The 17,762-nt window shown below is 38.1% G+C and overlaps 1 protein-coding gene across 9 annotated transcripts in view; it reads right to left on the reverse strand.

Moving 5' to 3' along the window:
- Positions 1 to 393: 393 nt before the first annotated feature.
- Positions 394 to 17,762, reverse strand: part of PHC3 (polyhomeotic homolog 3) — a 38,871-nt gene continuing 21,502 nt past the window's right edge. For 7 of the 9 annotated variants that reach the window (XM_063340074.1, XM_063340073.1, XM_063340072.1 and 4 more), the window contains 4 exons: positions 15,521 to 15,635; positions 13,959 to 14,109; positions 13,636 to 13,867; positions 394 to 9,137 (listed from right to left, as the gene is read on the reverse strand). In XM_063340074.1, coding sequence (XP_063196144.1) covers positions 8,983 to 9,137; positions 13,636 to 13,867; positions 13,959 to 14,109; positions 15,521 to 15,635 — 653 coding nt within the window. In that variant the 3' untranslated portion in view covers positions 394 to 8,982. Of the gene's footprint in view, positions 9,138 to 13,635; positions 13,868 to 13,958; positions 14,110 to 15,520; positions 15,636 to 17,762 lie in introns of those variants that run through there. The other 2 variants (XM_063340075.1, XM_063340077.1) reach the window with 2 other exon arrangements.

A 17,762-nucleotide genomic window follows, 5' to 3' on the forward strand; every position in this document is an offset into this window, starting at 1 on the left:
TGTTTACGTAGTACAAAAATAGTGCAAGATGTGCAACTTCCACAACTACAGGAAAGGTTGTGATGTTTCATTACTTCTTTGCTACTGCTCCTCTAATGTATGTATGTACATATTAAAAGTTAAATAATTAGTCAGAGCAGTAAGCAACAAGGTTAGCTGCTATAAATAATACGTGCCCAAGGTTAAAGAATGGCTAAAATAAATCTTATGTGGAAGCCAAAATTACTTGAAAGTTAAAACAGTTAAATATGGAGTGGGACTACTTCAGCAGGGGAAGAACTAGTCAGGCTTCTAGCAAAAATACTTTCTTAATTTTCAAGTTCTTGCAGGTTTATGAAGGTCTTGATTTAATTCTGTGGAAGAGGAATAAATGATACACAAGCAAAGCAGACAAATGGAAGTAGCATTTATTTCTGAAGCACTGAACTCACAATACAATGTTGTATTGAAATAGAAACTATATAAGTAAATGATGCTGCAGGTTGGTTAATCATTCACCCAGACCCACAGGGAACAATGATATCGCACAAGAATACTCATTAAGAAAAATCCGCAGATAACAAAAGGTGCAATTACAAGCAAGTTTAAGCAGCATAGTATAAGGTGCTTTGTTTCAGCATTTGTATGATGAATTTACTCATTAACAGACAGGTTAAAGAAATTTCACTTCTACAGATCATAACAAATGAGAGAATCTAAAATTCATTCACATGCTAATTGGTAATAGGAAAGTGCTTTTTAAAAAAGTGATTCACAAAGTGAAGACCGTATTTTTACATAGTTCACTGTGTGCTCTTCAACTGTAAAATTTAAATTTTGGGTTATCATTTACATTATTATAAATCAATTATAGACATAAATTTAATTGCAGAATTTAATGCTATGTGGGCTAAAGTTTTTTATAAAAGAATATTCCAGTATATCACTCCATAAGAATACACAATCACATCTCAATCATATATTATTCTTGCGTTTCTGCAATATGTCAAAGTCCGATTATCATTCCGATTTATTACTTCACCCCACAGAGTGCTTCTATCACCTATAGTCTGTGGTAAATTTCTTTGATGTGTCAGTGATGTCATCAAAAGGACATGAGCGTTTTTAAGCAGTAGAAAATGATTTGGGGAAAATCTGTTAAAAAGGCCATCAAAAGGACAGTAAATGATCAAAAAATGAATTTTAAAACTAGTGCAATAAGAGGAGGCAATGCTTAGCAACAGAGTTGGAAGTGTTTGGCACCACAAGTTATTTCATCCTTTATGCTGGAAAATGTATTTAGAGGAAATTCTATTTCCATGTTAAAAGTAGGAAAGCACGTGCAATGTTAACTTGAAAAACAACCTTAAGCAATCACTCCCCGCTCTCTCAAATTTTAATTGCTGTTATTTAGCGCTTGAGATGCTACAGGATAAACCACGTCTAAACACATTTTTTGACACAGCATTTCTTCAGGTTTTATATAAACTGGACACCCACTGAAACGGGGTTGACAAAATATTTACAAAACCTAATTCCATTTAAAAACCAACAAATATGTCAAATATAGCAATGCACCAGGCATTCCAGAAGATCATCAAATAACTAATCCCTGCAGTCTTGGCAGGCAAGGGAAAAATTCCTAATTCAAAATTCATTTAACACCAGATGAAGGCAAAGTTATTTTCAAGAATATATATTTCAGATGGTTCTGTTTCGTGTGATTAGTCTCACCCTTCTGATTCATTAACATACACAGAACTGGAACTGCAAGAAGTTGGGTAAGGCTGCCGATGTATTTTGCTTATCAGTGTGGTTCAGCTTCTCAACCCGTAATTAAAGTTTACACAACCCCATCTATCCTGATGGGGCAGAATTCCCATCGTTGCTGCAGTGCTGATAAAGCCATTTTAAGTTTTTAAAAAATTTTATTTTTTTTACAGGGAAGCCACAACATGCAGCCGAAGCAAGTATTAACGTACTGTTGTTGCATCACTGTATTACTATCAAACTCTTTCTTCCATACTCTTTGGGGAAAAGTGCCAAAGAGCATGAAGCTTTAGGCTGTCGCTGCACCCACCAAGTAGGCGTTATGCAGGTCCTCACACAGCATCCACCTCTGGTGTCCGACCCTGCTAACTAACTACTTTAAAATGCATTAACAGGAGCTCTCTTTGTAAGCCCACTTTTATCCTTGACTTTTTATGGAGGAGAGACCCATTGTGAGGCGGATCTTTACCCTGTTACCCACCCTCCTAACAACTAAGTTTTTCCCTTTGTGCATTTTCTCTTCTCGGGGAAGTCCCAACCCTGAACCTTGAGTCCAGCCACATAACCATAAACCATTAGTCCAGAACAGGACTCCAGTGTCACTGCCAGACAGAGAGAGAGACCCTGTGCCCTTAGGAAGGTGGTACTATCTGAAATAATAACAACTACAGACAAGCGCTGCCGTATCTCCTCTGTACGTTACTTCTTGTGCTGTGCCAGCAACTAATGGCCTAATACCATTCAAATGCTTTACAGTCTTTAATTCTTAAAGGATTATTTGATATTAATGGTAACAGCGGCTGAAGTATTAACCCTTTATGAGAAACTTCTCTACTTTCCTCTTATAAAGAATCCCTTAAAAATCAACATTGATTGTAATGAGATATTCTATGCGTTTCCAACTCTAAATAGAAGGATTTGGCACTCATTAATAAAACCCTTCATCCTTTACACAGATTTTTCCTGATAAGTACTGGTTTGCTAACACCATAACGCAAAGACTACTTGAGAAGGAAGTCGGGTGTGCAGGGTATCTCATTGTTCTTTTAAACATTGACTTTGCAAAAAGCTGCCAGAGGATGGCAACAGCCTGACTGCTGATACACTGGCCAGGTAGTGGAGGACGACGTGAGTCTTCAAAAAACAGATAATTCCTCCTGAATCAATGATATCTGTTCTTCTAGCCTAATCCCATAATCAGCAAGGATACCCCGATTTAGTAGCCATGAACAATACTATAGCCTTTCAACAGCCCCACGTAACAATACAGTGCTTTTTACATACAATTAAAATGCTCCTTAAGTGTTACATGTTGCACTTAAATTTATGATCACTATTCTATCAATGTACAATTGTGCTCAAATTATAATTCTTTCAGACGGAAAAATCTCTTTAGATCTCCTTTTTCTAGCTCCTTGCTATACGCAGTCATTTTGGGTTATTCAGCAGGAAGCTAACACATGCTGGAAGTTTAAAACTTTTTTACTCGAAATCTGTTTGTAACACTGACTCCCAGAACCGTGCTTCAAAAAAGTTAAATCAAAGGTTACAAGCGCTAGACTATAAGCTTACTACATACCTTCAATTATGAGCATATTCACGCCTTTGAATTTTGTTTTTTCCTTCCACTTCGCTATAAGAGATCGGTAAATAATATGCACGTCCTCCAAGTGTGTATAAGCTTCAATGTCGAGGTTCACAAACCTACACAGCAGTTTAGGATGGGGCCTCGAATACACATGGAAGTGCTGGCCATGAGACCCAGAGGACACGTAGGACACAAAAGGCTCCAGCCAACGCAGCCGACACTCAACAGGGCAGAAAGCACATTTAGACGTCTATACGGGGGAGGAAACGGCACGTCATCGAGCTCCTCCGAAGTTAGGAAGGTGGTAAAACCAAATCAGCCCCATTCATACGGATTAGGGTAATGTGTGCTGACCGCTTTTGTACTCGCTCTACGTCCAGGCGCTGACTGCAGGGTCAGGCTCTCCATCATCTCAGACTACACAGGGGACAGCTTTTTGAAAAAGAAAGTAAACATCACATCTACAGAGCAGGCACTTATCTGTACCATAATTACCATCTCTTTTTTGAAATGTCACTATTTGCAAAGCCATCCAGTGGATGTAACTACACAGAACCAAAGGGGTCTAAGTAAGTCCTTATGACTCAAGGCAAATTCCTTTGAAATGAAACTTAATTTAGGCATAGCTTAAATGAACTAAGCATTAAATGAGTTTAAATGTCTTCCATCACAATTATTTCCTGTCTGAAACTACAGCTCGCTGTGCAAGACTGACTTAGAAATTAATGCACTATGAGCAATTATTAACACCTTATTTTAAAATTATGCATTTATAGCTCTGTTCATACCTGTTCCACTCAACATTCAACAGAAACAGTACATTTAAAACAAAAATATTTTAAAATGTTAGTTTCTTTTCATCTCTGATAACTAATTTGGGTGAACATTAAAAAAAGTATCCTAGATTGATTTGTTTGCAGAGTTGTTATTAGCAGCCTAGAACAATTGGTGAGTTAAAGTCTGGCTAGTGAGTGACAATTACATATCTAAATATCTCTATGCAATACTGGTAAGAAAATAACCCTGCAAGCTTTTATACACATGCTTAATTTTAATATGAATAGTCTCAATACAGATCAGAAGAACTACTCATGTTATAAATTATGTGGATGCCTAAATTACTTGCAGAACCAGGACTCACAGTGCAGCTGTCACTGAATTCTTTGATCACTTAGAGCTATACATTTGTCAACGTGTGAAAAATTTCTTAAGCTACTGAGCTGTAAGTCTCTGCATTGATATTGTGATACTGAAATGAGCGCAGTCACCTGAAACAGGCATTAGTTTTAACTGGTTTGCCAGGCAGGGATACACTACACCCAGCAAAGTCCCACTACAGGAACTTCCATGCAAACTACAGTTAAGAAATGGTTTTACACCTGAACGTTTCCTTACAGCTAAGATCAAGATAAAGAGGTGATCCAAAAAGCTATCGTAAACCTGCTCAAATACTTATTTTCATGCCATTTCTTTGCTCTTGCCGCCGCATCTGCGGTTATGATGGACTCCATCTGTTCTATCCAAAAGGCTGGATTCCCACTTGTGATTTGTCCAAAAGAGTTAGGGGAAAAAACCTGCTTTCACAGGAAAGAAATGGGGAAACGCATGCTTGCATTGACACAATCTCATTGACACAAGTCTAGCAAAGGTTTTACCCTCCATCAAGAACTTCATTTCTGGAAAAAAATATGATGGATTAATGGGTAGAGAATGGATTTGCAGCACAGTCTGTTTAAAACCCCTTCAAACATTCTCTGGTGATCCAAGCCAACCGACAGTTTAACTTGACAAGATGGTTATTTTTCACTCTCTATATAAGCAAGGTGATAAAGTCTTACAAATGGGCCAAACGTGAGGCAATAGGGGTTGGCTGGGAGAAGTCAGCAGTTCATTGGCAACGCCTGTTTTTGAACAAGCAGCAGCCCAGAGCTCCCAGAGCTTTGTCAGTGGAGGGGGCCGAGCTTCCTCACTGCAGTTCTCCGTTTGTGCTGCAAAGCAGGGCTGCTGAGTGATACGGCCAGATTAAGCAGGGGAGTCTGCAGAACCATTTCGACCCATCAGGTGCATTTCTTCCCCCAAAAAGCAATGGAGCTGAGATAAGCATTAACAAGAGTTATAATTCTATCTTGACATATTCAGCCCAGTGCTCTGCAAGAGGGTTTTGCCCCGAGCTAATGCTGCGGTTTGCATGAAGGAGTAGGGCAGGATGGAGACCAGTGGAGAAAAAGGAAGGGAAAAAGCCATCCAACATATCTCCCTTTTGAGTTAAAATCTCTACAGCATCCTGTATTAGTTTCTATAGGAATTGAAATATTGCAGGGATTACTGTGAGATGTAGCCCACAACAGCAGCAGTCTGAATACAGAATACAAAACCCAAAGAAATAAAGCTAACGAAACGGATTTCTTCTAGACACATCCAGTGGGAGCAAGTGTTAAAAAAATAGTCAATTAAAATCCACAATACTTCCTCTTTTGCTAGAGAGTCTTAGCTTAATTTGAGGGGGAAGCCATGGAAAACGGTACTATAAGCCTGGGAAAACCTCACTGATCTGAACAGAAACAAGCAACTGGTATGCAAAATGGTTCTGGAGAAATATTACTCCAAGAATTATATTGCTTTTTTGAGTAAATTCAAAAGCTTTGAAGTAGACTTTAGTTGCACTTGAAAGTTTTCCATCCTACTTTTACGCACAAGTGTAATTTTTTTCCAGCTGATTTTATTGACACAGCTATACTGGCAAACACTCCAATCCACGAGCATTGCTATCGGGATAGGTTAGTATAGCACTGTCTGCTTTTAAGTTCCTGCTTAATGCCAAAATCACTGAAGGAGAAAAAACTTTCAATATGCATAAGGCCCACATTCTTAGTTGCTGCATTCATGAATATTTAAAGTATAACTCACTCATCTGTGGCTCTCCCAAAACCACAGAAAGTGTCGTGTACCAGAAGAACCAGAACAGACGTGCACGAATCAGGTCTGCTCTGAGCTCCTGGCATCTGTCAGTGATTACATCCGAGAGTCGTATATAAACACAAGCTGTAGAAGTTCTCCTGAAAGCTGTCTAATAAAGCAAAATTAAAACAACGGTGAAATTCTCATGCATGTAACAACACTGTGATTAACTGCAGGTCTAAATAAGACTCATAACTCCACATTTTCAAATATGCCTTAAGCCATTATCAAATCACATTTACGTATACCTACTTTTTACATTGCCAAGGAACAGTACAATCAGAAGACAGATTAAAAATTAGCCAGTGAAATTTTTGTATAAAAATAATGAAACTTTAAGACAAAAGCCAAAGGATAAATATCTAAGATATCTTTAGTCTTCAATTAGCTCATCAAAACAGAACGCGTCCTTTAGAACATATGTTACAGATATGCTACACAGTGTATCTTACAGAAATGCTACAAATGGGAACCCCCTGTTTCCATCATTTGAATATCTTTCAAATGAACATTGCCAAACGTTGAACCTTCAACTAAGAAGTTTATTTGACAACAGTAACTGAAGACAGAAAAAACAAATTAGAAAGTGCTTAGCAACTTCCCTCCAAAATAAACCCAGACATCAATTAATTCTCTAAAGCCTTTGGTGCCATTTGGATAAGGGCTCTCACCACGTACTAGCACGTAACGGCAATGGGTTGTCTTAACTTGGAGCCTCCGTGGTTAATAAAAATATTAATAGCATCTGCTATAGTAAGCTCAAACAGTTGTAATTAAAACAATGATTGTAATTTTGATCTCTGGAAGATAATGGTAGAAAGTCTGTTAATAGAAGCAAAGCGATAGTCTAATTAAAGGAAAATGAAGCACAGATTTTTCTGTAATCCCAATTTACTCTTCAATGTCATCAGTTAAATAATACAGATATTAATCTACCTGTCATAAACCTTCCTTTCAGCCAGTGTATGTGCATCGACTCCTTTTCATCTAGGTCAGCAGTTCTCAAACTTTAGATCAGTTCCTCTTCTTTTCACAAATACTTTAGGGTCCCCCTGAATATCACCCTACACAATCATATATTATGCATTAATCTGCATAAAATACAAAATACATTATTTGTAGACACATACACATATTTAGTTCAAATATACACAACGAGTCTATCAGCACACATACCCTTCTTTTCCTGTACAAGTGCTTGGGGATCTAGGGCTGTACATAAGGGGAGTGGAGCTGCAAAAGGGAGGGAAGAGAAGGTACAAAATACATCCACGAACGTCCGTACACAGGTGATGGGGAAGAGAAGGCCAAGAAGGCGCTGCTGCCTCAGGGCCCGAGTAGCTTCTGAGAGTGTCAGTAACTGGGGAAATACATTATTTGTTCCCCACAGAGCGCGAGAGAGGGAAGACAGAGGAAGATACTAAACCCACCGCCTGGGTCTGCAGCATCCAGGTCAAAATCTCCTGCCAGAGGGACCAAGCAGGGTCCCTAGAGATTTCTCCCAGAGCTGCCTGTTGGTGGCACCACACCTGCCCACCTGCAGCAGCAGCTGCTCCTACACCCAGCTCTGAAGGGACCTCCTCGAGCAACTCACCGTGCTCCTTCCTCAGACTACTGCAAGCCCAGCTCACGCTAGCCAGGGGACAAATAAAAGGTGCTTGAAAGCTTCCAGTGAGGCAATGGGAACGCACTACAGGGAAAAAACAAGTTAGAAGAGGTATCAAGAACAAGAGCATCTGAGCTATGCTACCCCTTCTCTACCTCCAGTCTTTGAAGTAACTTGTCTCAACATGAGCTAGTTCTGGCTGCAGTTTCCAGCCCCTCCCGCCTAGGCATTTCGGAACCTGAACCCCGAGTCTTCCCAGACCTTTTCAGGATCCGCTCTGAACCCCCATTTGAGAACTGCTGGTCTAGTTTAACTAGCAGCATGTGAAACTACAAACCTAACGACTTAATGCCCTCTTAGTACATAGCAGCATACAAAGAGTAAAGTAACATGTGCTTCAGTTACCTCTGGCAAGAGTATCATGCCATTGCATTTCAGTAGCCTGACGATAAGGATTTTGCAGAGACATCTACATGGTTTATAATAGTATTTCCAGGCTTCAAGAAAATACTACAGTGGCAGAGATGAGGGTAAGCCTACGCAAGGAAAACCAGCTGCCAACCTACCCCCCTTGCAAACAATTTGCTCAAGACTAAAAGAAACTCAGAGAGCACAACTAAATGCATAGCATTTTACTGTTACTAGTGCTTCCACAGGGTCTGTGGACACTTCTGTTATTTCAGTTCAAAAACTGCTGTATGTGGGAAAAAATTTTCAGAATACAGCAACACAATTGAAATGGTGTTTAGACTAGGGGGGGTGCTGGGGCGTTAAACTTATAAGATAAAGTACATGTTGGGGAATATTGTACCTATCACAGCATATTTTACTTCATGTTTTTCCATGAACTCCCACTTCAACTCAAAGCATTACTCAGGCTTTACCCCAAACCTGTCAATCATTGGAAACTACAGAGGACTACCTGGTATAACCAAAGGAACATTTTTAAGTCTTTATGTGGGGAAAACCCCATATATTTAACAAAACATCACAGTAACACTCATGCCACAGTGAAGATGCTGGCATATTACTGTTGGTTCTGTCACTGAGAAACTGTTGTTTAAACCTTCACGTTCACCCCCTAGGATTCTTTCAGCGAATTGATACGTGCACAGATTTTCAACGCAGGTCCAAGCTTAATATTCATTGCACTCATAAGGTGATCCTCCTTCAACAAGAGGAGAGCTTGTCCATCAATTTCTTGTGCTCTAAATTCATCCGCAATATCTTGACAACCTACAAGGCAACAGAAGAAAGAATTACTGGGTTAGAAACATGCATTCTTAGATGCAATGACTCTGTCCGCACTAGAGCTTTTCAGCTACAGAATTTCCAGTGCTCATCCCTTTAGCTTGCAGAACCTAAGGTATATGGAAGAGTTCAATATTATGATGGGAACTTCCTAGATAATCTGAAAGTAATTTTCACTACAGCCTCTAATTACATGCTGTAATTATTGGAGAATTACTCATTGGAAATTTCAAGTCCTAGCAAAGGCAGTTTTCTCCTCTCATTAAGAGGAACAATCGCCATGATCTCACAGTTGGAAGAGACTGGCAAAATACCACTGAAATAGCAGTCAAGTAAGAACATAATTCAAGTGGGTTCTTTCCAGCAATGAAAAGATATGCATATTCCACTGCTAGGTACAATTCAGTGAGAAAATTCACTTAGCTACAATTTCCAAAAGGTGTATGTTATCACCACTGGGTTAAGTAAACACAATTTTGATTTATGGGCTTTAGTATAACTGTCTCACAAAGACATTCATCATCAGTTACCTGAGTGAATATTCTATACACAGCAATAACTCACTTCACAAGTGCAACTTTAAACTAGTTGGATTTATTTCTTTTTTTTAAATAATAAACTCTCTTTCTGAACATGAAATCACATGGTCTCAGGTTACTGAGGCCATACGAAAGAGGACTCTTCATGGCTTGGCCTGTCCCAAGTAACTGAGGGCCCCTTTCCACTGAAGAACACTGTGGAAACAAAAGGTTCCTCAAAAGATGTTCTGGACATCTGTTAAGCAGAAGCAGCCGGTTATGCCTGGCTGTATGGCAGCACTGTTAGCTGGACAAATGTCTTCTGACAATGTGAATAAGAGCACTCATTGTCAGTTGTTTATTTGAAGCTTCTTTCCCCATAGCCATGTTTTTCATGGCTTTTATATATTTATGTTCTCAATCCAGTGGTCTCTCCATCTGCCTCAGAGCCTTTCAGACACATTTTAATTTGTGCTCCATCTTCCATTCCTGCTTTCAATTATTCATCGGTTAAGCCTATTTCTTGACATTTTTATATTTTCCCCTGTTCTAAAAGTATACTATTTCAGAGATATGAAAATAGTGTGAAGAACTCTTTTTCTACCTCAAATGAGAGCATTTCGTGTCCTCTTGTGCGTCCGGCTTTAAATTCTATAAAGAATAGCTAGTCTAATTTCCTGATGGATTTACAAATGTGAAAAGAGACAAATAGAAAGGAAGTGTGGAAGGAAGTATAGACATTCAAACCTTAATTCTTTTGGATTATTACTGTTTAGTGGTCATAACACTCAAGGTTGAAAAGGGTTAGCTTTTCACAGAGAATAAAGCACGATTTTTTTTTTCCTTACTGATTTGTTAAACAGACCTCATGCCACATCTAGCTACCACTTATATTAAAGAAAGGGAAAAATTAAAAGATCATTTGAAAAGACAAAGGTCATTTTATTGTAGCCTCTGGCTATACCTCTAAACCTCTGTAGTTTAGGTTACAACTGTATAAACTACAATCCCCAAAGTAAAACAGTTACTCTGTAGCAGCTGGCTAACTTTTAACCATAACTGAAGACTATTTTCCATAGCATTTAAAACAACACAGCTTTACTACATGATAAACACCCAGTTCTTGTGCATTATTGATTGTAACGAGAAATTAGTGGTATCTTTTGAAGAAAAAGAATAAATTAGTTTGTCACAAACAGTATTTATATAGCCACTAAAGCTATTAAAATGTTTTAGTGCTTACATGTATTCCGTAACATTTACTTTTAGTATTTTTGGTACAGTGATGCACTAGCGCAGGCCAGCTACAACCTGTACCACAATCCATCAGAGAACGTTCTTCAGGAGCCCAGAGCTATCGCAGAGCTCCTGGAACGGCGCTGCCAATTCCACCTACCAAGTGAAGATAACGCTGCCAGTAACATGAACAAAAGTCTTAAGACAAGTGACGATTCTCAGGAGGATTTAACAGCTCTATCATCATCATAAAGGTTCGTTTTTATGTGTTGACAACAGACGAAGCATCTGTAAGTCAAGTATTTCTGTGAAAAGTATCGCTGTATGTCTGACTTGAGACCTGAACACGGTGACTGTCAGACCACAGCATTTACAAAGAATCTGAGAGATCAAGAGAAGTTTTTACATTTAGGAACAAAAGTGGTCCTATTAAAATTGATAACTGGTGGTTGTTGCAGGCTTTTTTTCTTTAAGCAGGACATGAAGCATTTCTATGCAACTGCTACAAAAATACCTTTTATCGAAGTCATTTTGGAAAGTCATTTTGGAAAAGCAAAGGATGAAAGTTGAATATATTTCAGTTCCCTCATCCAAGCACATGTGGGTATTCTTAAGCACTTTCGCAATTGGTTGTTGTGCAATAACTTGGCTAAAAAAGGATGGGAAGCGGTTGAAAGACCATTAATCTTGCAACTGAAGAACGAAAGGAGGAACAACTCCGCCAGGGCTTAAACTGTTGCTGTCTCTTCCCCCCAGAAGAAATAAGTAAGTGTGTCCTACAATCTCCATTTCTCCAAAAGACTCCAGAGGAATTCAGGAAAAGCCTGACAAGGACACCTGACTCCGCAGTTAGATCTCAGCTACAGACTCTATGCAGAAAGCTGTAAATCAAACCAGATGTCCCTAATGTTTATCAAAAGCTGACAAATCAGCGTCTCCTAAGACATGGCAGATGGTCTGCAGGGACTGCACCAAGTATATATTGCAAAATAGCGTAATGAAAGACAATTATATTATTCCTTGTATTGTTCAACTCTGAGAGCACATGAAAAAATATTTTTTCAAGAGAGTAGCTTGAGAATATATTGAACAGAATAAACCCCAAAATTGCCAAAACCCATGAATGTAGCTATATAATGATAAAAATTCTAGTAGGTTGTGAATATCATTTTAAATACCTATTGAACTTTTTAAAAGGAAAGTATTTGAGAAACTGGCCTTAGTATGGATGGGAATGAGTAATTATAATAAATTTTCATTAAATACAGAGAAATATAAAGTTTGATTAAAAATCAAAGATTACCTTGTTTATAGACCTTGTTTATAAAATACAAAAAAACCCCAGATCCAGCAGCTGGTGAAATATTCTAAAAGTAACGGTTTCAGAACAGAAATCACATTTTAAGAATAATAATTTTGTTTTCATACTTGCAAGCGAATTGTGTTTATATGGTACTTTAAGTTTTCTAGGACAGGAAGTTTATTCTTTTGCAGAGCTTAGGATCAAGAAGTTATTGAATTAATTAGAGCCCCAAATCTATAAAAACAGTAACTCAAACCAGCAGCGATACAGTTATGTTCCAGTAACACAGCTGAAGTGCAGAAACATGAATGACCATGTTTTAAACTTAAGGAGCTTTGCTTGTTCACACTGCAGGTTCCCAGAAGCAGATAATGTACCTTAATTGTGATTTATAAACTATCGAAAGAAAGGTACTTCAAGGATGAATTTTGCTGATTTAAGACATCTCTTACTCAATTCTTTGCCTGACATACTTACACAAGATTATCTGTCAGAACCCAAGCGTATGACTTGCAATTAAATAATTCCTTACAGGTTATTAGCCTCATGGGGTAACACAGAAAAATGGTTTAGCGTTCCAGAAAAAGTAGAAAATTAGGAATAAACTTAAGCCAGGTCAATGTTTTGATATGTGAGTTACATGGGTAAGCAACAAAAATTCTTGTACGACTGCTATTATGGAGACCTGCCTGGTCACCTGGAAGGATTACAGTATCTGATCAGAAAGAATGGCATCCTTGGGAAAGAGTGAGGAGTGAAACTTTGAAGCTTATGATAGTTAGGAAATGATAAATCAATGTCAAATAACCTGTAGATGATATAAAGGTAACTGTGAATACCGAGCTAAAGAAGAGGTTTGTAAAGGAGGAGAAAAAAGATTTTGCTTTTTTTTTTTGAGAACAGACTGTGCCTACCAGTATGCAGAGCCTATATGCAGAAGTTCTCTGCATTTCAGTTACCGAGCAAAACTATGCAAAACAAAGTTTAGCTTTATAGAAGAAACTTGCTTATTCTTTTTTAGTGGCTTGTATCAGGGCAGGTCTTTCAAATTTGTCAGTTGTATAAAGGGAAATAACTCTTCTTGCTTTTTCTACTGAATAAGCAGTAAGTAAGGAGAGAAGACAGATGTGTAAAAGGGGGGAAGTGTGTCTGATCTGTCTACTGACCTCTTGAGAGAAGTCAGACTGAAGGGAGGAACAGCTCTAATTCCATCAGCTGGGATGCAACAGCAGAAGTGCAACTAGTTCTACCAACATGGGATTTGTGCTGAAGGAACAAGCAAGAGGAAACAAATCACATTCCAGTTTCTGTCACCAACTAACAAGTACACTAATGCTGTTACCACACCACCTCCTCATCACACTGCTGCTAAAAAGCAAGAAACTTCACTTAAAAAAAATGTAACAAGATATTTCACATTACATACCAGGCAAAGAATGTATAAAGGCCCAAACTTCATCAACGGTCCATACTGAGGGGTCAGCCTGCACCACTGGTAACAAGTCAATGCTCTCTGGCATTTTCCTAATTCTTAGTTCCCTAAGTTCACGTTCTCTCTCTCTTTCACTCTGTCTTCGCAGACGGGTGGTCATGGCAGTTGGAACAGCATCTTCATGAGAAGCCATATCTTCTTCTGCAGATGGATAAGTAATTGGAAGCTGGAAAATGTAGTACAAATACACTACAGTATTATATTTTATTTGTAATTCACAAAACAATGCCATAGTTTTAAGCAAATATTCCACAGACCTGTCTAAGAAAATGATCTCGCGACGCCCCATCAGGGCCACTCGGTCGACGCCCGCGTCGCCCAAGACTTTGGCTATCTGATTTCCGATTCCAACGATTGGTCTTGTCTGATGTAAACAGCCCAAATTTCTTAGTGCAACTAAGGCTGTGCCTAAAGAAGTAAGATATATTCAATGATGCACTAATAGTTTTTTGGACTGAATTCAATCAAGTAACCATAAAATTACAGTGTTGTAGAAATGCTGCCTAATTAAAGACAACAACAGCTGCCGCAGAAATACAAGAGAGAGGTATCTTGAAGGCCATTTACTCAAACCCCTTGTCTTGATGCAAGATCTAGATCATCCCTAGAAGAAGTCCGTCTTTCTCATTCTTAAAAATTTTCCATGATAGAAATACCTTTGCATTTTATCACATAGTCCAAACCCGCTTCTCTAAAATGCCCACTAAAAGCCTAAAGTCACATTTTATCTTCTGCTTCCATTTTTCCCTACCTGGCTGATACCCAAATCAAGGGAGAATGGAGGCAAAAAATCCCAATTTAAGATTAAGTGGCCAAACTCCTTCTCAAGATTATTTCACTGGTATTGTCCCAACAAGCACTTAATCAAAAATACACATTCCCACTACTTGAAATGGGAATGTCTCACATGGGGGATTAAAACAGTAGCAGACATAAGAGAGAGATGGTCTCTAGGCACACCGATGGAAAAAAAAAAAAAAAAAAAAAAAAAGAACTGTGGTGATTAGAAATGGGAAACTATTCCCCATTTCTAAAACACCTGGGATTAAATATTAATTTTCCAGCTGTAATGATGGAAAATGTTACATTCAGATGTCGACTACGAATTCTTCCTCTCTCAACCAAAACAAAAGCAACATACTAAACCCAAAGAGAAACAGAAATCAGCCATTTTCTTCTGCCACCCACGTACAAGCAAATGGCATCACTTAGTATTTTCAAGAACAGAGAAGTTTTAGAAAGCACTAAATTATTTATGTTTATGAATATTTCTATTTTACTCTATGCAAATAAAGAATTTTTACACTGTTACTAAAAGCATTTAAGAATGCTTTTTGTCTATGCAGCATTTCAATTATGCCCAGATAAATTCAGTGGGTTTTTTTCCCCTAGCATCACACAAGACTATAAGAAAGTCCACTTAGCCCAGCATTCTTTCTCCGACATTCCCCAACATCAAGGGGAAGACAACAGGAATATGAGAAATATATAACGATTTATGTCCCATTAACCTCTGCACCAATTTCCAAACACTGCGCAACCCTTAACATATTTCTCTTCCATGATACCCATCGCCTTCCCATAAGCCCAACAGCATTCATGGCACCCTCTGGAAAGAGGTCCGCAATTTTACTGTAATTCCTTTTGTCTATCTTCTTGAAATATATTATCATCTACCATAGTCCTTTGTACCCATATACTCTACAAATTCAGGTAGCAGGCAGTCATGTTTTGCTCTTTCTTTATTTTCCAAGATTGGATACTATTTGGGTGCTATTCCATTAACCAGATAATGATAAGCAATAACTAGACAGAGTACCTTTTGGCACAGGACGTGGAGCAGAATCTTTTTGACCGTAGAAACTTATTAGAATATCCCATTTTTCCACAAAATTCACACTTCAGAAGTTCATTTTCAATTTCATCCAGTCCCTCTAAAGAAAGCAGTGAGGCATAAAGAAGTCAGTTTCAGTAACACAAAATTACATTCAAATTTCTCATCTCAAGCAGGCAGGTAGAATATTTTAAAATATCTAACACATTTAATTAAAAACTTTGATTAACAGAAAATTATGCAAAGCTAAGCAAGTAATAGATTTCACTCTCTATGGAAAAGATCCTGAGCAAACCGAACCTTCAATTAAGTTATTAAATGAACTTAATCACCTTTTTTGTTAAATTTCAAGCCATCCATGAGCAAGTATTCCCTCAAACACAGCGAACAATTAAAAAGAAGTGCTACAGTCCTCATGAATTGCTTATAAAGAGTTCACTAAGAGAACCAGGCATTCCACAGTCTAAATTTGAGCTCTCCTCTAATGACTTAACGCAGTAACCTTTTAAAATACTTTCTTTTAATAAGCAACTGCTACAACCAAAGAGACTTATGAAAGCAAGTAAAACATTGAATCTTATCTACGAAAAAGATAAGCTGCATATAAGGAAGAAAAGGATTATAGCATCTACCGATTTACAGGCTACTGTTACGGAATATTTTTCTGTTATTGGTGAGATCAGAAGGCACTTTTCCTGCTCGTTGTGAAGAACTCAAACACCAGCTGAGAGAAACGTCAGTGAAAGAAAAAGCAAAAAAGCCAAAAGAAGATAGTACAAGGCACCAAGGCAGCATACATGTCACGTGCTGAATACCTATGCTCTCTTCTGCTGGAAGCAGCATTTAGTGGGTAAAGCATGGTTTGTACGGTTTAGAATAATGCCACCATATCCGCAAACCAGCTTGCCTTCTGGCATGGAAAAACCCCCTATCCCCATGCACCATCTGTGAAATACATCATAAGGAGCGAAGGAGTGAAACTGGCACAAACTGAAATCTAACATTTTGTGGTCATTCAGGTTAAGTAAAACAACCACAAGCTGCGATCACGGGCAAAATACATTGCTCAAAAATTCAGAGAACTAAACAAACATACATTTCTCCCACATTTCTAATTTACCCGAGCCACTGTTTCATATACTTTGCCTCTTGCTATTCACCTTCTGCATTTATACTTTTCATTTTACATAATTAGTTGAAAAAATTGAAAACTAGCTTTTTGTTCTAAACTCTTTGTTAAGTTCTGATGCCAGCTACTGTAAATACAGGTATCAAAGTTTAATTGAAAGATTTTAACTATGAATTTGTAAAACTCTGTTTACTCACTAAACTGCTTGCTAACCCTAACTATTGTACTGACAAGGTAACAAAAACCCACTAGTGCAGAAAGAACTGAAAATACTGAAAAGGGTATTTGAATAACATATCTGATGTATCAGGACTCAAAGGCATAACTGAAGCCAACAGCAGAGTCAGACTGAAAATTAATACCTTGCAGGTCTCCAACTTAATAAGCTGGTATAACACAGAAGTGAAAACTGGAAATTGGAAACATCCCAAATTTGACCAACCTTGCAACTGAAGTTAAATACCAGAGCTGCATCCTTCAAAGAAATCGCTCTCTCTCTAGGAAAAAGAACCCTCACTCCGAATCCAGGTCATGCTACATGGGAAATAGTGACAACGGAGTGAAGCAAAAATTGATGCTACGAGCCTTATGTGCTTCTACCGTACATGCAATCATACCCTGGTTTAGTACCAGAAAAATCTCCTTTGCTCAGCTTTTGGATACGCGGATGTGTCTCAATGCTGGCTGGTTTCTACTAGCTCATCTAATGAGTAGTTGCAAATTGTGTACATAAACCTAACACCAGCTGTCAGGAACTGTAACTAAAAACAAAACCATGAATGTTTGAATAATTCCATAAAACAACAGACAAGTTGTCTGAGATCTGAGAAACAACATAGTGTTAATACTGAAGTGTTCTTCGGGAATGCTATCGAAAAGAAAACTGAATTAAGATCTACTGTAACAAATTAAGGGCAAAATAACTATTACAGAGCTTCAAATATTCTAGGAGATACACCAGACCACAAAATGTTTCTTTTGTTTGAAATATTTTGGGTGAAACAAGCTATTAAAAAAACCCACCTGTATTCTTGATCAATGAAGTTTATTTAATAGCAATTTACTAAACAATTTACTAAGCACAGTCATGAGTAAGAG

The sequence above is a fragment of the Chroicocephalus ridibundus genome, chromosome 6 (assembly GCF_963924245.1).
Source record: "Chroicocephalus ridibundus chromosome 6, bChrRid1.1, whole genome shotgun sequence".
Classification (NCBI taxonomy): Eukaryota; Metazoa; Chordata; class Aves; order Charadriiformes; family Laridae; genus Chroicocephalus; species Chroicocephalus ridibundus.